At 41.9% G+C, this 23,605-nt stretch overlaps 2 protein-coding genes across 4 annotated transcripts in view; one reads left to right on the top strand and one right to left on the bottom strand.

The window, feature by feature from the left end:
• Positions 1 to 23,605, top strand: part of Tmtc1 (Transmembrane O-mannosyltransferase targeting cadherins 1) — a 46,124-nt gene that overhangs the window by 812 nt on the left and 21,707 nt on the right. For 2 of the 3 annotated variants that reach the window (XM_070287422.1, XM_070287420.1), the window contains exon 1: positions 17,552 to 18,160. Coding sequence is in view for 1 of the 3 variants with exons in the window: in XM_041776007.2 (XP_041631941.1) it covers positions 6,429 to 6,457 (29 nt within the window). In the remaining 2 variants the exon portion in view is untranslated. Of the gene's footprint in view, positions 1 to 6,195; positions 6,458 to 17,551; positions 18,161 to 23,605 lie in introns of those variants that run through there. The other variant, XM_041776007.2, reaches the window with a different exon arrangement.
• Trf5 (TBP-related factor 5) lies at positions 18,287 to 19,615 on the bottom strand. The gene is made up of 4 exons (XM_017170610.2): positions 19,475 to 19,615; positions 19,205 to 19,412; positions 18,498 to 19,133; positions 18,287 to 18,428 (listed from the first exon to the last, which is right to left on the bottom strand). Exons 2-4 carry the CDS (start codon positions 19,372 to 19,374, stop codon positions 18,386 to 18,388), a joined length of 849 nt encoding a protein of 282 aa, XP_017026099.2. The 5' UTR covers positions 19,375 to 19,412; positions 19,475 to 19,615; the 3' UTR covers positions 18,287 to 18,385.

Genomic DNA, 23,605 nt, shown 5'->3' with positions numbered 1-23,605 from the left:
GATGGAATTCCATTGGATATGCGCATCATAAACAACGTCCAGAACCGGAACAGACAGCATATTAAAAATGTGACTATAACCTTGGCTTACACGGTGGCCCAGTCCGCCTTCTGCCCTTCGGTGGCTCCAACGTCCTGGTAACCGCACCAAGGCCACAGCCAGTCACGGGCAATGCAATAACGCCAGACAGTGGTGCCTGACTGCTGCTATTGATGCCAAAAAGTATCGGAGTTGAGCAGTCGAAGATTTATATCTATGTATACTTTTCCTTCCCATCTCTAAAATCTAAAAATAAAAAATTAATAATACCTTAAAAGTAAAAGCAAACTTTTTAAAACTTTATATTTTTCTGCTCAAGACCTCTGAAATTCAGCAATTTCAACGTGAAATCAACAAAGACTGCAGCACTGACAGCAACTTTGGAGGGAAGCTGTATGTCTGTGCGGATTGTTGTGCACTGCGGCCTCGTTGTTTGTTATTTGTAATTCTTACTGTACACATGACAATAACGCCAGCGGCAATGGGTGGAATAGCTGCATCCCCCCAGCCTTGTATCCATGGCCATGGTCTGCAGCTACCCCAGCGAAGGCGTGACGGCATGCAATGCATTCTCGGAGGAGGCGGATGCTGACACCCAGAACCCACTGCGACGGCTGAATCCTTCCCCGGATCGGCCAGCTTGGTGCTTGTGCAATAGTTTCAAGTGGCCGGGCAACTTTTTCCATTATGAATGGTGCGGTTGCGCTTTTTTCCATCCATTATTTACGAGTTTTGAGTGCAAACTTGTTTCGCCAGCAAACAAGTGGCGGCCAGAGGATTAGAACACTTGCCCGACCGCTCGGGCTCTGGCTCTGGCTCTGCTATGGCAATGGCTTTGGGATTGGGTATCCCGGGGATCGGGGCTAAAGTGGAGACCTGGAACTAAGTGCAAAAGTTTCTGCCATAAGCCAAAGACAAAGCCAGTCTCATTCGGCAGAAAATGGTTCAAATTGGAGAAAGAATTTGATACCATTCAATTACTCGATTGTCCAAGGAAACTTCGTACAATATTTATAGGGTACTTTTGACAGGAAATTGCAACAGGATATTTATTTAGCCATTTGTTTTACAAACTTTGTTGTGAGGTAATGAGTTTTTAATTAAAAATAATAGGTCTACATTTAATGGGGATATTTTTCTATATATTATTTAACCAAATATAAATCTATCCTGCTGAAAAAATTCTAAATTACTGGAACATTTTTAGACAAATCCAGTAGGTGATTGAAATTCTTTTACTGAAGATTCAGATCTTGTCAAAAATAAAAGTAGAAATATGTTGAATATGTTTAAATCTTAAAGAGATCACATTAAATATGAAATTATAATTATTATATATTCATGGTTAGGGGGGACTTCCTTCTTTCCTAAAAATCCAAATGTCTAGAATCTCAAAAGTGATGCTATCCCCCTTATTATGCCATACAGAATGCCAAAGTTTTTTCGGCACCAATATATATGTGTGTGAGATCAAGTTTTATGCTCTTGTTCACCAGCTTTTGTGGACTGCAATTTTGATAAAAAGTTTTGGCCATGTCTGGCGATGGGTCGATGCATTTATGCGTGTGCATAATTTTCAAAATCACTTGAGTATTTTGCGAAACAAAGTCTGAAGTTTCGCCAACTTGTTTCACGCACTTTCCGACTCCGGGTGCTGCATGCACCCCCGGAAAGGCCACCCATCCAAAGCCACCCCCTCCTATCAAACGTTAGGCCTTCGCAATCTGCCGCCATACACAAGTTCTCTCGTGCGGAGAGAGAATGTTCTGCATTCTCTGACATTGATAAATGATTTTCCCCCCGAAAGTTTAGCAGAAGAAAACCCAAAACAAGTGGGCGGGCGGGGTGGTAGTGTGGCTGCAAAATGCATTCATGGCAAGAAAATTGTTGTTGCTCACTAAACCGTGAACCGAGAACGGAAAACTCTGCACCGAAAAAAAAATGCAGCTAGACCCTAGAAGTCAGCAGAGGCAACCTTAAAGTTTAATTAATTGATGAAAATAACTGAGAGATTAATTTTGAATGTTTATTTACAATAAATATAGACAGTAATATATTTTATAAATAACATGTTTAATTAATATCGAAGCCTTAATTGAAATGCTAATTAATAAAAAGCTCACAAAATGTTTACAATTGTTTTCTGTGTGAAAATGTGCCTGGCAAAATTATCGCAGCTCTGCATACTGGCTCCTCCAGTGACAAGCGCAAAAAGGCAGAGAGACGGAGAAGGTGGGGAAATCATAAATAAAATATGGAAGTGCATGGGGATATAGCCAGTATATATGTATATAGAGGCTGGTTCTGGTGCTTGTGCCCAATTTAATTATCCTCGCCAGCCGAAAGAAGTGGCCAGGCCAAGAAATTTCATTCACTTAAAACTCTGGAGCGAAGTTCTTCGAAGCGAATGCAAATGAAAAACCACAACGCATGCTCAAGCCGAGTTTTCAGTTTGAGTTTTCCGCAATTTCCCAGGCTCCAGTCCCCAGTCTCCAGTCGCACTCCCCAGTTCCCGCTTTTCCCGGCGCCCAGTTCAACATGTAATTAGAGTGCGAGGAATGCGCGCGGTTGCCAAAAATGTTGTGGCCGTGGGGGCTTTGATGTACATATAGCAATATTCTTACATATATAAGAGCCTTGCCGCCGTAGCAAGATGTAAATGTAAGTATTTCGGGCTGCAGGAGCACATCTGGCTGGCCGCAAAAGTTCAAGTTTGTTGCTTGTCTGCCGCCGGAGTCCTGCCTCGAGTGGCATTGCCGGGGCGGCCACTTGCGCAACTTGTGTGTAAATTGGACGAATGTCCTTACGTCCTCATGTCGATGTGTTGACATCCAAAAGTGCACAAAAACGTCGACGGCAAAAAGTAACAAAAACTGCAAAAAACTTTATTTCAAGTTGGACCCGAGCAAAGCCGTTGGCTGGTGCGGTCAAAACTGACAAAGTTATTCCGTTGCATCACTCTTTTTTAAATTCCTTGCCATTCTTGATTGCGGAGTAATTTAAGTTTTTAATATTACATGCCATAGAAATTGTTATGCATTGAGAGTTTATTAGAGAGGTGACCACAAGTATGCAATGCGTTTTTTAAGGACCTTTGGTGGGGTTTAAGAGATGAGTACAGTGTTAAAGGATCGAGGATTGTGTAGCAGAATCATTGTCAAATATGGATAGCTACGAAGTGGAGTGACTTGGCCTGGCATCATGCTTTTGCAGCCTTTAAGCATCCAAATTAATATAATATTTTCAAAAATGTATTTGTTAACTGTGACATTTATCACAAATCCAGCCGCGAAAACTTTAAGCTGATGGCTCATCCATCAAAGAGCGCTCGAGCTTTGATTCTCCTCAGTCATTTAAAACGCACGCGAAACTCATCATTAATTTCCTGCACATCGGCCATAAATGTTGGCTAGTTTATGCCCATATTGTATCGGGTAGACTGCCCGGAATAAATTGCTTTTGAAATTTCTGCTCTTTGTCCATAAAGAAAGGGGAAAAGCTGAAACGCATTCCGCTCGTTCGCATTATTAACGCACATAAAACTCGCATATAAAGTGATTTAAATTTATTAAATATAAAACGCCACCGCAACGCACAAACCCCCCCGACCCGTCCGGCCCAAAGATGTGAGCGCATAACAATTGCAATAAAATTTAACGTGCATCGATAAAAAGAATATCAAACCCAATAAAAACAACAACAAAGCGGGATCGCTGCCGCTCTGGAGAAGAGAACTTCATTACTTGTTTGAATGAATGAAAAAGTTTAAAAAAAAAAGAAAATCACGAAAATACAAAATGTGGGGAAAACAAAAGGAGCGAATGTGATGGAAAAACCCCACAATGGGCCTCCCAGGATGCAAGGGGTCCTGCTGAATGGGGCTGTCGGGCTTTATGCATTCAACAAATGAAGCGAATGAGTCGGAGCCATCAACAAAGGCGAACGTTAAATGTTTTATATTTAAGAGCTCGCCAAACAACCGATATGTGAGCGACTGACTATAACCATTTTTCTACTCGGCTCGGTTGGCCTCGTCATGAATAATTATGATTTTCAATTTAAAGAACATTTTCACACGCACACAGGCACACACAGCCCGTTTAATTGCTTTTTCTTTTCGAAACTTTAATCGATACGAAATTGACTTCTCGTTGTCCGATCAAAAATTGGATTTAAACTTTAAAGCAAGTTTAAGGCTGCTTCAAGGAAAACAGGAAAATTTCCCATTTCAAAGAAGAAAATAATCCAATTGCTTGCAGATAAAATCTCTCTCTCTCTCTCTCTCAGTTGATATGTGAGAAAAAACAACAACTCGGTGAGCAAATAAAAACTGGGAATATCGCCATCACCCCTATTTTGGCCACTCAATGCATAATTTATGCGACAGGCGGTAATGTTATTATTCCAAATCAGGCAAAAATATTATTGCATTTCCGACACACACCAGCGCACCAGTATATATGAATATAATTTTAATGCAGCACTGCATGAAAATGGATGGAATGAAAACGTGGCTAATTTCCCTTTTCGCCTCTAAACGAAATCAATGGCAGCTGTCAACACGCCAAGCGCCCGCTCCATTATTCCAGTATACGAGTTCGAGCTCAATAAAAATAATAAATAATAGAAAAATGCGCATAGAATTGCCAGAGGGTGGCAGCGGAAAATGTGCGTGACACTCAGACAATTCTTGGGCTTTCGGGGCTCCCAAAAGAAAAATACGGAAATAAAAGAGACTTCCATTCATTGGGGACAAAGTAAATAAATATGAAGACAAGGATGAACAAATATACAAATAATATTTGGGGATTAAGGCTTTAAGGATCCATATATGCTATCTGTCTTTCATAAATATCAGAATAATGATGTGAATTCATTAGATTATAGTTTATATCAGTTCTAATATTAATTAAAGGGAAAAGAGAGTCTGAGTTAGGGTGTCCTTTCGTCGTTAGGTTTTTGAGAATACCCATTCCAATATAGATTTTAAAATGTCCTCTCCGAGGTCCTTTGTATTTATTGACTACGACATTTATATGCCACCCAGCCAGACATATGCGCATTTTCACATAATAGACACTCGCGCCCAGACACAGATGTGTGCGTGGAAACGAGGAAAAGCCTGACAGGAGCGGGGAATTTCAGCGGTTGACATCCTGACAAAATTGACAGGAGCAATGGCTTCCGATACTGGTGGCTGGCAGGCAGGCCGGGAGAACAAACGAGGCTGAAAGCCTTTCACTAATTAGGCAGCACATTTTCAATTAGGAGCGGCAAGCACACACAAAACCAAACAACGCTCTACAAAATAACCAGCGAAAGTTTCTGGGAAAAATAGAAACGCATTCTATATTAATGAATCGAAAATAATTGTCTGACATCAAACAACAAACAACAGCAGCGCAACGTCAGAGATATTTAATAGCCAGCCACAAAATAATTACCCCGAAATAATTTACTGCGAATTAGAAACAACGGCAAACAAAACAAAAGCGGGCAACTTGCGCAATATAAATTGCAATTTGTTCTTTAATTGGAAATTTGATGCCAATTTTTCCATCCCCGCCCTGCACAGCTTAGCCAGCGAGCAAAGTGAGTTTTTCTCGAAATATTAAATTTCATCAATACGTACCCATTACGCTCAGCATGACCATCATTATTTCTAGAAATAAAATGTGGCCCCCAACGGCAGCTCGGTTTCTAAGGATTGATTTACCGCATAGGGCTGTGCTGGACTTGGACTTGGACGTAGCTTGGGTTAGGGGTGCGTCTGACAGGTATTTTCCATCAATTAGTTGGTGTTCTCGAAGCTGTAACAATTGAAACCAGCATTTCCTGGGAAAACTTGGAGTGTGTTGTATGAAAAATAATGAAAGATTAAAGAGAAAAACAATACAGTAAGCAAGCTGAATTGTTTTTGCTTAGAAATTACAATTATTACCTTGAAAAAAATAAACAAAATATGCAATATTTATAAAATGTCAAGCTCTTTATTTTCATTTAAACAAAAACTAAAATTGAAATTACATAGTCATACTATAATAATTCATTAAATCTGTTCATTTTCATTTAAGCCTTCCTAAAACCACAAATCATAGACGCAAAAAAATCTGCACATAATATTTAACATATAAATATTTCACATTTTTCTTGCAGAAAAAAACATACATGGCCAACGGTTCTGGAAAGGATCAACAGCAATTTAATTAAACCACAAAGAATTCCACTTGATTGCAAAACATAAATATACTGGAAAAACATGAACGTTGCCGATAAAATTCCTTACTTGCATAAAATATGAAATATATCAAATTTTAATATTGCCATTTGCGTTAATTAAACCATGAGCAATTCCAACAGCCGGAGCCGGACAAGCCACTAGCTTAAAAATGCATATTCCCAAGTCTCGACGTCCGAGGTAAGTTCCCAAAATAAACACAAAGTAAATATGAGACTCTTATAAAAGACCAGCACCAGGAAATACAATATTTTCATACAATTATGTGCGCTGGCGGAGCCAGGGAAATTTAATAAGAGCCATGAACAGCTTTCCTACACATTCAAAATATTTTGACAAGTTTTTCAATAATGCAATAAAGTTGCCAACGCGCCCCCAGGCGCTGCCAGTCCCGCGTCCAAGGACACTCCTGATGAAATGAAAATATTGCCCACAATTTGTTAGGTCCTGGCCGAGAACGTGGCCCGTGGAACTAGCCAGGATCCGGTCTTGACTTGGCCATTTGCGGCTACTTGTTTATCTTCCTGCATTACTTTTGCCGCTGCCTCATCTCTTGTTTTCGCCTTGGCCGGAAGAGAGATTTTTCAATAGACCAGAACGCCGGACAGCTGGAGAGCTGAAGAGCCGGACGGGCAACGCATAAACAAATAATAAAAAACAACGCAGGCCAGTGGCAATCGCGACCCTGACAACGACCTTTGGGCCACTCATTTGTCAAGGGGCGGGTACAGTGTGGAGAAGTCCCGGAAAGGAAGCCAAACACCCGCGGCCCGAGGCATTCATCTTGGTGCCATGGCAACCAAGACATATGGCTCCGCTCCTCGCGCTGCCGGTGACCAAAACAAATTAAAGTCCCACTTTAAGACACAACCAACAAATCAAGTCCGCCAAACCAAGCCCAAAGTGAAAAGGCAAGACTTCCTTCAGCATCCTGCCACCCTGCCGGCCAAGGGAGGAGACAATTTTTACAAGATTTACCTGACCGGCATAAGTAATCAGGCTGTGTGTCCATTTTGGGCCAATCGAATTCTAAACTGTCGTCCGAAAACGATTTGGGCACAATACTCAAATCGGGCACTAGAGGGCAAGGACAAGAGACCATCAATCTACAGGCAGGCAGCAGGCTCGGGGGAGTCCCGTTCCTGAAAACGATTTCACAAGAACAAGTTCAATATGGGAAAGTTACTTAGAAAGTGTTTTCAGAAAGTCTGGTTAAGGATTAAATGATTTTGAAGATTCTCTGGGATAAATACGAAATATTTTAGGCCAAAACTATTATAACTAATTTATCACTTAATTCCTATAAAATTTATAATCAGGTGTACACTATATCCTCATTTTAATGTCATATTTCCTGCAACACGCTCATTCGAATGCCATAAAATGCCCCAAAAGGTAGGCTATAAATTCTGAGCGCAAATTAAAGTTTAAGAGTTTCAAGGAACTTGAGCAATTTCCTGACCTGAAACCTCGGCTAGCCGACAATGAAATCGATTAAGCTGTCCATGCCAATGTACCCCATACACACACATTCACATCTAGGTCCACATTCAGGTCTGGATTCAGGTCCACATCCACGTCCACGTCCATGTCCTGGAACAGTTTGCACCAGCAACTCATTAAAAAGCATTAAACGCCAGGAACGGAAGTCATTGGGGCTATCAGTCGGAGACACGCTTCCTTTTCTCTCCTTGAGCGGTGCCTTCTTCTTTGCCAGTGCCTCTCTGGCACAGATTTACGGGGCCAAAAGTGCGTAAAGAAAAAAAAAAAAGGAACGGGCGGAAGGAGGCCTTCGTCCTCCGTCCGGACAGAGATTGTCACCGGGCCAATTGTTCCAGGGCAAGGGAACTTCAAATGATTTATCGCCCGATAGTTGAGTTCAAAAGCGAAACGCAAAGAGGCAGACGGCGAGCGAGGAGGACTGTCGCCCGCACAAATATTTATTTATAAAATTGTTATCCCAACCAAGCAGGCTGAGAGTCCTGTCTCTGTTTCGAGGGCGAGTCCTTCGATCCATGCTCATTGCCAGGCATTCGCTCATTTTCAAATCGGATTTTATCAACTGAATGCCATTCTTGTGCAAATATCTTATCTCGCTGCCGCGCAGGATAATGGCGACTTTTTCTCGGTACATCTCTGCTCCTTTTCGGCTTTAGCCGGAGCTCAGCACCGGCTTTGGATGCCGCCTTTGTATGGCTTTGGAATTATTTCGAAAGCGGAAATTGATTTTCCCTTCTTATTGTGCACCGTTTTTTTTCGTGTTTCTGTTGCTCTTCGTTGACGTGCTTTGCTGATTTCCCCAGACTCTTGCTGTACATACAAATAATTTTGGCTGAGCGCGAAGGGAGACACAGCATTTGTTTAGCCATAAATGGAAACTCACTTTTTCCCGTTTTCCCTGCACTGCAATGAGGCGCTCATTTGGCGCTATTGCGATGATAATACGGCGATGATTAGAAGCCCCAAAAAGCTGAGCACCAAAAGAGCTTCAGGGAAAGTGGATTTTAGCCGGGCAAAGCTTAACCCTTTTGGTTGAGGGATATTCTTTACGTTTATAGGAAATTATCTTAAAGTATTAATAATCTTAATAATTCGTTTGAGTTTGAGGGTTTCGTAGATGATAATAATAAAATTTCAAATGACTTTATTTCTTGCCATGTCTAGTTTTTCAAAATCACCCTTTGAAACATATCTTTAAAGTTTAAACAATAATATTTTTAAAAAATTACTCATACGCCACGTTGGCACAAAAATGAAAAGTATCCCTCATACGCAACGTTGGCTGCTAAAGGGTTAACCAAATTTGGGGCGAATAGGAGTAGCTGGGCGTTTCTGGGCCAGGCTATCAGTGGTCCTGCCCTGACCTGGGCCATTCATTCTCGCTGGTGTCGAGCCTAGTCCGAGGTCCTGGAACCGCAGAGCAGTGCCGACCGAGCATCCTTTGGCGTCGCGTCTTTGACATTATGAATGATCAGCATAAATTTCCCTGAGCCCTCGGAGCGCTCCAAGGCCCAGCTGCAGCAAGGAAAAAAGGAGCGGAAGAGCGAAGCGAAGCCAGATAACTAGCGGACAAAGTGAAGGACGGCTCAGAAATTCATTTCATTTCATTTCCTTTGTACGTGAGCAACATTTTTTATGCAATTCCATGTAATAATTCTCTTGGTTGTCGCCTTTTCACGCATGAATATTCAAGCGAGCAAGAGCGAGTGCCTGAGAGAAACCCTGGAGAAAGTCGGGGCTAATGAGACTTTCAATGGAATTTGACCATTTCTTAAACCCAAATCGTGTCCGGATTAGTTTATTCACACAGGCAAACAGACCGAATTCCCTGCCACTCGAATGCCCCAGAAATGTTTGGCCAACAAACTTGCACAATGAGACCCAAATAAGAGAGAGAGCAAATAATGTCAAGCGAAAACCCGAGATGAACGGAACGGAAAACTAAATTCAGTTTACATAATATAGCTCATAAAATATTTTTCGCACATTCATTGCCCCTTGGCCCAAAACTAGGCCACACTCCAGTGCCCCTCGAACACAATTCGGGCATAAACAATAAAGTAAAACGACAATGGAGACGGCGACGGCGACAATGACGACGAACTTGAAGGGAAAATAACTTGAAACTTGAATATTTACATATGAAACGAAAGCCACCCACGCGACACGAACCGAACAGACAGACACACAGGGAAAAATGTGGGGGGAGGATATGGATCAGTTCTGGGCCGGAGTTGGGTTTGAGACCGAGTTCGGGGTTCGAGACTAAACAGCACTAAATTAATTCTGCACAATTTGCATTAAAATATGCAAATAAAAAAGTGAAAGAGGCGCGGGCGGGTGGCGACCGTTTAGGGTTCCCCAACTATATACATCCGCCCGGCAATATACCATATATGCCAAGAGTCCCAGCAGTGAGGAGCGTTAAGCATATGTGTGCTCAAGTGGCTGCAGACAATGGAAGTCGCTGTTCGGGGGAGTTGGCCTTTTAAATTTCGAATGCTCCGTTATGGCTTTAATGGGGCCCACCAGCCCCAGGAGTATTTTTCGGCAAAGGGAGTCGGCGTTTCGAGTGCTTCGATTATGAAAGTGCCACCCCTGCCGCATCACATTATTGCATGTGGTGCAGTTGGATCGGGTTTGGAGTTTGGGAGGTGGTTGAGAATGAGCTGGAGGCCACATGTCTGTCTGTCTGGCTGGCCGGAATATTACACCCGGAGAAGCTCACTGCAAATTTGATTGTTCTTGGAGAGCGCGTGCCTCAACGTGGCCGCCAAGAAAACGGGCTCCAAGGACCCCGGGAAAATGGGAAATGGTAAATGGGTAACGGGCCCTGGCGTCGGCATCCAATGAAGCATGAAACTTTAGCACACTTGCAACAGTTTCCCATTTTTTCCAGCTCTTTTTCCACCAGCATTTCCTATCCGCTTTCCTTTCCCCGTTTTTCTTTCTTTCTTTTTTTTTTGAAAAATATGTTAGCTGCGACTTTGGTAATCTGCAGCGGGTGTATATGGCTGAATATCCGCACAACCAAGTATATACACACATTTACAGAGTGTAAGAAGGAGAAAGAAACTGGATAATGGTCGGGATATGCGTGCACAGTGAAGTGGCGATATTCTGAAGCAACAACAAAGTGTATAAATCCGGTCGATACTCCTTCGATTTATACCCACTGCAAGAGTGACTTTAAGATACGGTTCTTAGTTCTTAGAAGAACATTTTGCTTTTATTTAAAGACGTTTTAATTAAAAGCCTGAATTCGAATTTATAATCAAAATAATTCAAACCTCGATTACAATAATATATTTCCTTAATATCTCAAAAACCAAAATGAGCAATATGAAATAAAGTTAAATTAAATTAATCTAAGCATCTGGTCAAAAGGCTAAGCTAATTGGCAATCAATAAATGCAGTCAGGAAATGTATATTCAATAACCTGACTTGGGTAATTCATAATACCTGGCACTCGACATAATAAACGATTGATGGCAACTCACTCATTAATATTTAGCTAAATACAATTGAATGTGGAGAGTTCACTTGTTGTGTGTGCGTTTGTGGTTCGTGAAGCAAATACCTCTGGCCCTGCCAGCTTGCTACAATTTTAATTACACTGCCGATTCCACACAGTATGGTACGTATGTGAATCTAGGATTTTCATATTCACGGTGCACGTATGTGGCATCCGCTGGAGACTCCATGATTAATTTGGGAGCAAGACCATGTCAATATACATAGCCAATGCTGGCATGGTATTACCTTGCTGCTGCTCTTACCAACGCGACGCGCACTAGTTCATAGCTGGGCCCAGCATCCGATCCCACCCACCCATATAGTGCATATATCGGATATACATATGTGAGTTGGAAAGCCACAAGCCAAACGAGTATTATTGCTAAGCCCGCTGTACAGCGAGGAAAGCTTCGGCTTCAAGTCCATGTATTTTTTCTATTCCAGGACGTGTATGGGTGGGTGTGTTGCAATCGATTTTTAATAAAAACTGCAAACGAAATCTGTAAGCATATTGTTTGGCTATAAAATTAAAAACCAACAAGCGCTTCTGTGTATGTGTGTGTGTAACAGAATGGCGAGTTTCGCGAAAGTTGGTTAAAACGGAAAGAAAACACACAGTGGCGAAAAAAACTGAGATAACAAAAATATAGCCATAAGTTTGCAATAATATTTTGTTTGATATAAAAAGCTGAAATGTTCTACAAAAAAACAATAGAGTTTTAAATTCTTTTCATTTAATATAGTTCGATATACCATATGTTATGTTATTACTCCAGAAAAGTAATCTACAAAGATTTAGGAGTTTTACTTTAATCCTATAACTCTCAAAATTATAAATTAGATTTATGCATTTAAAAGAATATCTTTGACAGATTTTTAAACTTTTCTTCCAGTGCCATCGATGTGGGAAATCAGTTGTATTAGTAGCCGTTTACAGTTACATTTCCCAGCAGTAGATTTTTAGATTTCCATTTGCAATTTCGCTGCTCATTCCCCCGTCTCTCCGTTATTCTTCCGGAGCTAAACAATTTTCGCAAATGAACGGATTTTCCCATTGTTCTTGGTTCCCGTTGTCTGGCAAATAAAAGCACGATTTTAGTTAATTACCGTTGAGCAGAAGAGAGAAGATGATGGAAAGGACATCGTCTGCTCTGCATTTTTTCTACTTTTCATGATACCATTTCAAGCTTCAAATAAAAGAACTCCGGCAGTGAAAACGCGCACAAAAAAAAAAAAAACAAAAACAAAAACGAGAAAAATAAAAGAGGAAAACTCAAAGACGAAGCCAAACAATAATAACAACAATGCAGTCAATTGGCTCAAAATGAGTTTTTATGGGATTTGCATACTCTGAATGGAGGAGAAATAAATGTAAACAAGGCCAAAAACAGCGTAGAGCAGCAAACACAAAATGTACAAAAAATGCCTGCAGTTTTGCCGCATTGCCCTCGAATAAAAAAAAAAAGAAAGGAAAATCCCACTCGTTTTTATACGCTGTTGCTTCAAAATTTGAATTTGCATAATTTTAATTTTATGATACGCGCCTGTTTTTCTTAATTGTTTCTCGTTAAGAGAGTCAAGCAGCTACCGCAGCCGCAGTTAATAAAAACAGAACATATTTAATGCGCACAATTACTTTGCATACGTTACGGCCAGGCCAGGATACAGAGGTGGAGACGAAGCAGGAGCAGTAGGAGTCGGAGCCAGAGCCATGTGTGAGTGCTTGCGCCTAAAACACTCCACGCAGATTTGTGGAGTTCAAGTGTGCGTTGGCTCTTTTACGGCCGACGGGGCGGCTTGTCCGGTTCTTTACATAATAAAAGCGTAAACACGTTTTCACCATCGCCCAGCCGGACTTCGGACTAAGGACTATGGACTATGGACTATGGACTACGGACTCTCTCAACTACAGCCGTAGTCCCATTACAATGGCGCCAGGGCAGCAAAGAAAGGAAAGCCGCCACTTACGCGTGGCTGGGGCGAATAAAATTGGCTTTTTGTTTGGGCAGTTTTATGAATTGCTTCAATGCTCATTTACCGGTCGGCCTAATGGGTGCATTGCCGCAACACAACCGCCCACTAACACAACCACTCCCTCCCGCACAAGGTCGTAATGCTAGTAAGAGATCTATAAAGTGCACAAGTCTCTGTGCTTTTATGGCCGGCTTTCGGGGTCAAACTCTGGAGAGTCTGTGAGCCAAAAAAGTGACTAAGCTAGGGGTATATATTTTATATAAGGTCCTGCAGTTTTGGTGGCTTGTAATGCCACTTCGTTTCATTTTTGTTTATTTAAAAATAACACACCACACTAATCGTTAAAATATCTTTAATGTTTGATCGAAAGCCCACTTATTCCATGAAGGGAACCCCTATTATTCCTTTTCTTTTTCTAGGAACTCTAAACAATTCAAAAACTTTGCCAACCGTCACTCATTAACGCCCCAGAGAGTCGTTCCACTCTGAAATCAATTATCTGATGTGCCAAAAAACCGTTGAGGAAGTATCAAAAACTCCTTGATTTACACATACGACAACATCGGATACGTTGAAGTCGTACAAGCGGCCTTTTCGCCTTGCTGCAAACCCAAGACCCTCTACAAAAAGAGAGTTCGAGTGCACATATCAAAGGAAGCCCAACAATAAACTGGGTTAGGAATGCCAGACTCAACCGACACGATTTCAATTTGCTTAGTTGATAAATGCCAAAAATTAATTCAGGCAGCGCGCAAAATGCCTCCCTTTTTATACATGGCGGAGGTAGACTGCTAAGAGTCTATTATAGGTACCCTTTACGGCCGGAAAAAGCTGATAAATATAAAAGTATAATAGTAAAATAGTAGTTATAGTAGAAGAAGAAAGTCTCACGTATATGGATCCCTTTGCAAGAGGCTTTTAAAATATATTTCTGGATCTTAAAACTTGGTTTATTGTATTATATAAACTAATTGTTTATAGATCTACAATTAGTTTATATAATACTTATATTTTATATATTTATATATTAATCATATATTTATATACATTTTATATGCCCTGTGAAATATGCAATATCCCTTCACCGGGTATCTTATAGTCGGGGCTTTTGGCAATATAGTTCTTTTAGTTATATAGTATATGTAGGTGTGTATGGTTCTGGTTTATAAGCACACGTATATAAATATGCATGTGAGTAACTAGAAAATATTTTCACTTTTTGCCGTGATTCGTTTCCCACTAACACACACACACACACACCACTCACACACAATGGGACAGAGTATTTATGTAGAAAGAAACTTGGCTTTCTTCTGGCTGTGTCAGGCACAAAGTTGCACCGGCCAGAGCTGCACTCCCTCACCACACCGCAGCTGCTACCCCCGGGTCGCTCGTAAATGTACTAAATAGTTTCTCACGTGACTTTTGCCCATAAAAAATGGCTTTATTGCTGCACACGTATTCATTAATGGCAGCAATGAACTCACATGTGAACTTCGGTTCGGTGTGGGTTTGCTTGAGAAACGGAATGCTCCTTCCCCCGAAAAATAAGGAGTCCTCCTCCCCTCCTACTTGTTGTTGCCGGTTGCATTCAAAACTGCCTGCAAGTCGTCTGCACAGGAAGTGCATATTAATTGTGAAAATTTGTACGGATATTTCTTCGAAAAATAGCTGCCCTCCTTTCTCGGTGCCTTTTTAGCCCCGGCTAAATCCATGTCGTACTCCTAAAAATATGGCTTTAGTTGGAATTCCTTGAAACTTGCATAAAGAGTGAGCTTGGTAAATGCACAAAAGGGCAAACGGGAATGGATAAAGTTCTTGAAGGCTTTCGATAAGTGTTGCCAACATAATATTAGTTGCTTATGGCATGAGAACAGGGAATGGCTTATTCACAAAGTGGTTTAAGCTTAAGCTTTGGCTTGATATTTCTCATGAGTTGTATTATTTTCTTAACAAAATTAAATTCGTAGGAACTGGTAGGCATTGTGGCTGTAACTTAAATTGCTTAAATGTTCAAGTGATATATTTTTATTAGCATTAACTCATCAGAGTTATGTCGCCTGCTTTTTTAATAATTTAAATTGGTAAATAACTCGTTAAATCTGCTTTTATTTCGCGTAAGCTGAACCATTTCTTTCTCATTTGGTTTCATTTTTTCTCTCTTTTTTATTCAAAACGTGGGACATAATAAATAAATTTCCATAATGAGCAAAAAACGTCTGAACGCAAATGTAAATCATTGAATATTTCATTGATTTCAGATGATTCGAGTGTCCAGCGCACCCATTCCTTTTGATTCGGTTTATCCCGCCGCTTATTTTTCTTTTTTCAATTATTGGGGAATTTCGAATAATTCAGCGCAGGACCGCCTTCGTCCCTGTCATCCGCTTGTAATTTCGTAATAAGGCAGTGAATGTTTTAAAGCCGCTTACCGTTTACAATCAGGCTGGGAATAACCAGGGAGAAGCAGCAGCAGGAGAAGGAAGTCCTGTCTGGGTTAAAATAACATGTTATTGCACTTTTCTTTTAAATGAATGCAGTGAGCTCACCCGCGCGCACATGACAATTGCAAGGCGCTGATAAAAGTCGGGGTGTCTGCGGTTGCTCCTTTACCCTGCATCCTTTCGCCCGCATGTCCTTTGCCTTGACAGGCGAGTGGCGTGGGGCGGGCGCTGTCCGGGAACGAATGCATTTTCAAACCGCAAAAATAATTAAAATCTTTACGCCCCGCCCCAGGGCTGTGCTCGCATTTAATCCTGTCAGACAGGACACTCTCGTGTCGAGGTCAACCGATAAAAATCAAAAGGGACGAAGTCTTGGCCTTTAAACGGCGCAGCGGTTAATGAAATTGTCTCGCCGCCCCTGCGCCTCTGACGGACCATCCGATCGATGGGGAGTCCTGACGACTGAAAACACGTCCTTTATCAGCCGCATCCTTTAAAGGCCTTCACTTTTTTGCTCCGCAGACTGGTTTCTTTCGCCATTTAGCAAGTTTATGGTGAAAGGCAGAAAAGCTTGGTTTTACCCATCTATCAGAGGACTTTTAAGTCTTAACTGCACTTTTGATACTCTGTTTAATGACGTTTGGTTTGAAAATATACATTTGTATTCCTTTCCTCAAAAACTTTCTGAATATATTTTTAATATAAATAAATATATAAACCAGAATCTTCACGTATAGACTCCGTTTTCTATGTATTTAGCTTACAATTTTCGTTTTATTTATAAAGCCTGAGAAAGAAGACTAAGATTTCCAGAGCTTAATTACTTCCAAATTGGCGCAGATGGAAACTTTTCACTTGCTTGCTGCCGAAAACAGAATCTGGCAATGCCACAAAATGGGTTAAGGACCAAGGCCAGACCACAGCCATCTTTAACGAAGGCGGGCTTGGGCGATTTCGGAGGCTGGACGGGCGAAAGTTTCGCCTCTTAGGCCCGTAAAAAACATTTGCGCAATGTCAACAAATTTGCGCGCTTATTAGATTTTCGTGGTTGCACACAATTTCGCCAACTAAGACCGCCGCAGCGAGATAAAGTGCAGCCTGCGAAAATATGAATAAAATAACGAGAACTTTCCGCAAACGGAAGTGCACGCTGCGTTCTTTTTTTTTGTTCGTTCGACTTTTCTCCAGTTCTTTAGCTTTCCCGGGGCTGCGGTTGACCAGCGGACCACGCCCATTTGGGAATGGGATGTGGACGAGGACGAGGACGAGGTCCACGCCCATTTTGCGCGACGGTCACGGTCGCCGGGTCTGCTAATGAGTTTTGTTGTCAGTTCTTGCTGGCCAAGCACAAATCGGCGGGACGGGGATCATTTGGCTGCTCCTGCTCTCTTGGTGGTCCTGCTGCTGCTTGCCTTGGATTTATGCGCCAGGAGTCGTGTGTGTGCGGTAAGTTAATATTTGCTGCATAAATTCCAGTGCGTCGGAATTTACTGCGCTTCGTTTCGGTCCCTTCGGGACTTCCCCGACGTTTTGTTCGCCGCTGTTGTGCTGAAATTATGAAAATGCAGTCCACCCATCCCACAAAGCTCTCCAAGCCCTCCACTGGCTGGCCACCATACAGCAGTCCTGCGGGATCAGAATGCAAAGCTTGGACCATGGACACACGAACGCCAGGATATTAATTACTTTTTGCATTTTTAGCTCTGCGCCTGGAATTCAAATGAGCACAATTCAGTTAATTTGTTTTTCAGCAAAAATATGTATTTTTTTACTGAATTTAAGCCCTGAATTTGCAGTCAAGTTGGTTTTTATTTTTGTTCGGTTTTTAAGAGCTCTAATCTGGTAAGTCCACCAAAACTGTGTGCTTACTTAAGGGGATTTATATTTCGGAGGAGCAATAATTCCAATGGTGAAGGAATACCTAATTAGTTATAGGAAATCAGATATCAAAGATAAAAATTATTAGAGTTGCAAATCGCTAAAAATTAAAATCGGAAAATTATATTTAACTGGTGAGCACACCTGCAGGCCACAGGATACGGCCAGCAGCATCATTGTCCAATATGAGAATCCAAATAGAGGAGTGACTCTGCTGTGTGCATGTCGTGCGGTTGAAATGACAAACGGAAAACGCCCCAAATTATCGGCACGTAACAGCTCAAATTGCGAATACCAGAGGCCCCACTCTGTTGGTGAGCTGCTGCGTTTACAAAACAAACACACAAAAAGGCGAAAAGCACACAAATATGACTGAATTGTTTTTCATGACGTACATCGATGCCCCCTGGACGAACGAGGGCACTGATGGGAAGCTATGGTTTCAAATTCCATTTGACACATTTTCGCTGCCGATTCGATTTTGCCGCTTTGTCATCCTCGCTGTCGTTTTTATTATGTTAGTGGATTGTCCTTCCCACCGTCACACCACAACAGCCATTCGGTGTTCAGGTGAGTTGCAGTTGGAAATCTACATTGTAAATTCGCAAGTGATTTCTGGCTTGGTTTTACATTGACCCCCGTCTCGTTTCTCCCGGGGGATTCCAATAAAAGGCAGTGACTTGTGAAAACATGCTTTATTTTAGAAGAAACTTCCCATATAGTATATCGCACACTTTGAAGCAGGCACAAAACGGTTTCAAACACTTGTGTCCCTCCGGGCAGTATTCCGGACATTTATGGGCCATTTAAGCTCATGTGCATGTGATGAAAACTTTCACTGTGGGGAGAAATTAACGTTATGCATATTCAAAATATTCTCCTGCCGCATCTTAGAACTATAGCCTACCGGCATGTGGCTTTCCATTGGATTGAAAAGTCGTCATCTCTCTGGAACTCCTTCTCCCAAAGCAGCTTGAAGTTGATATCGCCATGGCTGAGCTCAAGATCGCTTTGATTCTGCTGATTGGGAGCCCGGCAAGTGTACAGGACGCGCAGGACATGGGCTATTGCCCGCCGGGTCTGTTCCGGATAGGTGGAGAACATCACGTACACATAGCCCACGGGGAAGATGGCGAACTTGATCATAGAGTCCTTCATGCGATAGGTCAGAAACGGATACTTCTTGGGAGTGTACACGGTTGAGCGCTCATAACGCCTGTTAAGTGCCTGCAGGTCCAAGGGGAACGGCATGCAGAAGGTGGCGTTGACCAGGTTGAACTTGGGCTGACGCAGACAGGGGGAGTATCCGCTCAATTCGGCCAGTGCCTCCGAAAAGTTGGACAGAACCTGATAGGCATTTATCCGGTTAAAGGCCTGACAATATATGTTACCATTGGCGTAGATCTTGATGGTGGCTATGGGGCGACGGTGAGTTGTCACCAGAGCCATATGTCTGTCGGGGTCGTAGGTGCAGCCGGGTATACAGAGGCTCAGATTCATCAGATTGTAATGACACTTTGTGTTGATGAAGCAGGCGAAGGGTCTACAAGAAAGCGTTTACATATTAGCTCCCATTAACCTGGAAATCAAGGGACAGGCTCACAACTTACATACCTGTATAGCAAATTCAGATGGCGCTCTATGTCTGTCAGCTTGGACAGGTCCTTATAGATATTGAGCACATCGGTTTCCGTAGGAGTCTTTGAATCTGCGATATAAGCATCTCCGAACAGAGTTACCTGAATATCCGATTGCTTATCAAGTTCTTGCATTTTTCGCTTCATTGCAGTTGTTTTCCTTATACTCTGGGTTTCCTGTAGCACTAAGGACACTTTCCTGTTATTTAACTCAAGTTTACGAACTATATTTGGAAATAAGAATTACCTTTTCTCTATCCGGTCGTAAAAACCACGAGATAGAAAAGCTTTCTTTTGGGGCTGCCAGATCGACGAGAAATCAGTGTTGAATATCGACGAATTGAGACTAGTGTGCAATAAGTCCGCCAGAAATAAAGAAGCTTACAAATTTATAAAATCATAACCTAACCTTAATCACGTTAGCCTTGATTTATATTAAGGAATAAGGAATAGTTATCTCAGTCAAATTTTTGCTTTCCTACAATTAACACAATTTTTTAGTAGAATTTCTTCTTAAACAAAAACAAAAATTAAAACAAAATGATGCATATTAAATTATTCGTGGAAGACACTGTTATATCTAGTCATTGTCAAAAAATCAAAATTCCGGACGAAGCCTTGGTTTGCGATTTAAAGGGACAATTACAACAAATCCTTCAAATTCCCGCACACTGTCTCAAAATTCATTTTCTTGGTAAAACTCTCGCAAATCACGACCTGGTATACAAGGTGGCGGAGAGATGCTGGGACTTGGGCGTGCCAGCCATCGAAGACGTTTATCCAAAAACAGATCTAATTACCTTTACCAACGATAATATGGTATGTAGGTTGAGGTTTGTGGACGACATAGGATGCGGCGACCACCTCAGATCGTTTACGATCGATTATGAAATGTGACCACGAAAACATTTTAATATAATCGGTTATATTCGCCATAATAACGTTTTATTATTTATTCAAATTAAACTGCATTGAATTGATGTTATTTAAAATTAAGAGTTACGCAAATCAATTCTTTTAGCGTTAATAAATTCTTTGATATCAGGCAATTTATTTATTTTCTGTATGATTTGTTCGCCAATTAATTGACGCTTGAGTTAACCCCATGGCAAAGCCATTAGTGGCTCTGATTAAATTAAGCAATGCATTTCAGAGCACCAAACCTCGGATAAAATGCAAGCGCAAACAATCAAAATATCATTCAAATTCAAATCGCAGAAATCGCATAATTGAAACCCCATTGAAGTCCATTAATAACTTCATGGCAGCAGTCCAAATCAAACACACGGATTCGGGGAAATCAAACACCAGCACATGCTCATATTTCTCAGCCGGAAAATGGGCATGGCCATGGGGGCGGTGGACTTGACGTTAGCTCATCAAACCCGAAAAACCACTTTGCTCAACTCTTTCAAAGTGCATACATCATCAGCGCTAAGCCAAAACAAAAAAGCAATGCAAAGGGAGCGAAATGAAGGATGACGACGGGCAGTAGTAGGTGGTGGTGGGTGATGGTGATAGCGAGTCTGGGCGGCGGTACGAGAGCGTTGAAAACTTTTGTGCAATGTTGATTTTTCCGCAAGAGTCGTTTTTTGCAATCACCGGACGGAGACCGTCTACGGGGTCCGCGCCGGTTGATGGTCCACGGCACGGATAACTGGGGAAAAGAGGAACCGCAAGCACTTTATAAAACCCGCAGCTCAGCAAAAGTCTTTCAATAATAATAATATTGGGGCGCAAGAGGGACAACAATGCCTGAAATGGGTGAAAAGTGCTTGGTTTAGAGCCCCATGGAAGCGTCCTAAGGTCATAGGTGAGAAAAGAGGGATCGAATAAAGAATAACAAAGAAACAGATTTCAAGATTCATTTAATTATGGTAACTAATTTAAGAGAGGTGTACTTTACAAGCTTTAAAGGTCTACTAAAGTTATACGGTTTTGAAATCCTTTCTAAAGGATAATCTAATTATTATTTGTATTTAATTTATTTAAGGAATACCATAAAAAGTATCACTTTTAAAGGAAACTATTCTCTGGGTAGACATTCTCTGGGGCCGACATTTAGCCCCTCAGCGAATTCAATTTATTTAAAGTGAACCGAGCTGCCCTCGGATTTAGTGTCAGATTCTATGACGCCAAGTCCATTAAAAATCAAATGGCAAATCGTGTAAATCACAGCCTTGACTTCGCTTCATACCCTTGTCCTCTGGTGACCCGTGACCCCTTGAAGGGAACGGGGAATTGAAGTGGCAGAAGTTCCTGTATTTCCACGTGGATTGGGAGTGGGTTTGGGACTGGAAATGGGTGGGGGTGTAGAAGGGGGTGGGGCTGATGGCGGCTCTGCTACTGCTGCTGATGATGATGATGACAAACAAAACAATGGAATCAAAGCGGTTAATGGCTTTTGTGTGTAAAATGAATGAATGCGGCAACGTTTCCTGCTTTCATTTGCAGCGTCATTTGCTCTGGTAGCCTCTCTCTTAGCCCCCAGCCCTTTGGTGGGGTCTGGGGATGAGAGGTCACTGGTTACAGCAGTTTTAGTAACATGTTTGTTTGTGTACACTGTATGTACACTTGAAGAAACTTTAAACTTGTATATACATACTAATATTTTCTTTATAGTTTGAATATTTCATATATTCTGTTAAAAATATCCATTGCCTTTTTGGTCCTTACAATCTAGGCAAATCTTTTTTCCTAAGTGCACAAACATTCCCAAAGGTAGGGGCCGTTACAAGCGCTAATCGATAAAGGGGCAAGCAGCATTCAGCATTCCTCGTGGGCGACGGGTGGGATTGGGATCCTGCACGGATGCTGACATCGCCGGCAGTGCAACTCCACTTTCGTTATTGGTTTTTTGTTACATCCCTGCCAAATGCCACATGCCACAAGGATGTGCCCTCGGAGCCCGGCAAGACTTTGCCCGCCCAGCTCTTTGTGCAACCGATAATTAAATCGAACAAAGGCTTAGATTCAGTCAGATTCAGTCAGTTCCTTGCAGTTCCGCTCGTTTATCAACTGGCGGGAACTCACCTCACTCTTTCACATTCCTGCTTCGAAACCTCTCTTCTCATACGGGAAAATTCAGCCTCTGAAGTGGTTGTTCTTCGGGGCAATTAGCAGACATAAACAAATGGATAATCCGATACTCAGGAGATATATTTATTTGTTTTGCTGAGAAATATATGAGAAGCTTAAATTTTGAAGTGGCAGCAATCTTCAAGTAAGAGATTTCAGATGAAAATTCTGGAAAATGGGGATACATTTCTATTTAAATTATACTGTTTAATATCTTGCCTTGTTTTCTAACTCCTTTAATGACTACCTGAACTTAACTAAATAAGCTTTACATACCTAAATATTTACTCAACGGACACTTTAGCATTTTGTAAGCACTTGAACTGACTGCGAAATATTATTTGCCTTATTTGACGGGTAATTTCTACGGGCTTTGTGCTCCTTTTCCAGCCAGAGGAGCGAAAATCAGGAGGCATCCATTCGGCGGACAGGCAGCTAATTAGGCGATCAAGAGCTGCCTGGGGCATGTCAGCCAACGCCCACGGGCAGCGAGCCGCGAGAATCATTAGAACGGGGTCAGGATTGGAGGCTAAGGGGTGGAAAATCAATAGCTCTATTATTTGGCGGAATGTCGACGACTAAAACGAGGCGACTTGACTCCGTTTGATGTGTTGATTGACAGCCTAATTGAGGTTTCTTGACTTCTTCCATTGGAGTAGGCCAATGACCGTTCGCCGTTGGGGCTAATAATAATATTGTTGCTCTATAATATCGCTGGGGGAATAACAGCTTGTTTAGTTAGTCATTAGGCGGGGGGTGATGGTTAAAACAATGCTCCCAGCCCCGCGCCTGTTTAACCCTGACTCCCCCCAGAGCACATTAAATATTTGCCGAAAGTCGCACTTGATTGCCGTTGTTGTGGTGGGCATCCGTTTTAATTTTTTATTGATTCAACTATTTAATGTCAATTGCTGTGCAAATACCAATCAAACGCTTGGTTTACGCAATTAGGCGGCAAGTGCCGCCCCTTCGATTTCCCAGCTCCAGACACGGACACAGACACTTGCCGCCGTTCTTAATTAGCATTTACATTGCGTGCAACATACTGCAAGACATAAAATTAACGCCGGGCCAGCTAGGTCCTGCCCATTTTACGATACAGGACACAGGATACGAGTCTGCTGCTGCTCGGCCTTTAATTTGTATTTCGGGCAAGGCATTCGAAAGGAAAGTTCTGTCCCGCCGGGATGGTCATTAAAAAGTCTGAGTGGCCAACAGAGCCGAGTTATTCACAACTTTTTGTTACGGCCAACTTTCAAAGGGTTGATTGAACTCTTGAATCGAGTAAAAAAAATGGAAA

The sequence above is a fragment of the Drosophila kikkawai genome, chromosome 2L (genome assembly GCF_030179895.1).
Source record: "Drosophila kikkawai strain 14028-0561.14 chromosome 2L, DkikHiC1v2, whole genome shotgun sequence".
Lineage (NCBI taxonomy): Eukaryota > Metazoa > Arthropoda > Insecta > Diptera > Drosophilidae > Drosophila > Drosophila kikkawai.
Note: the sequence above shows the minus strand (reverse complement) of the source record. Positions and strands in the feature narration are given on the sequence as shown.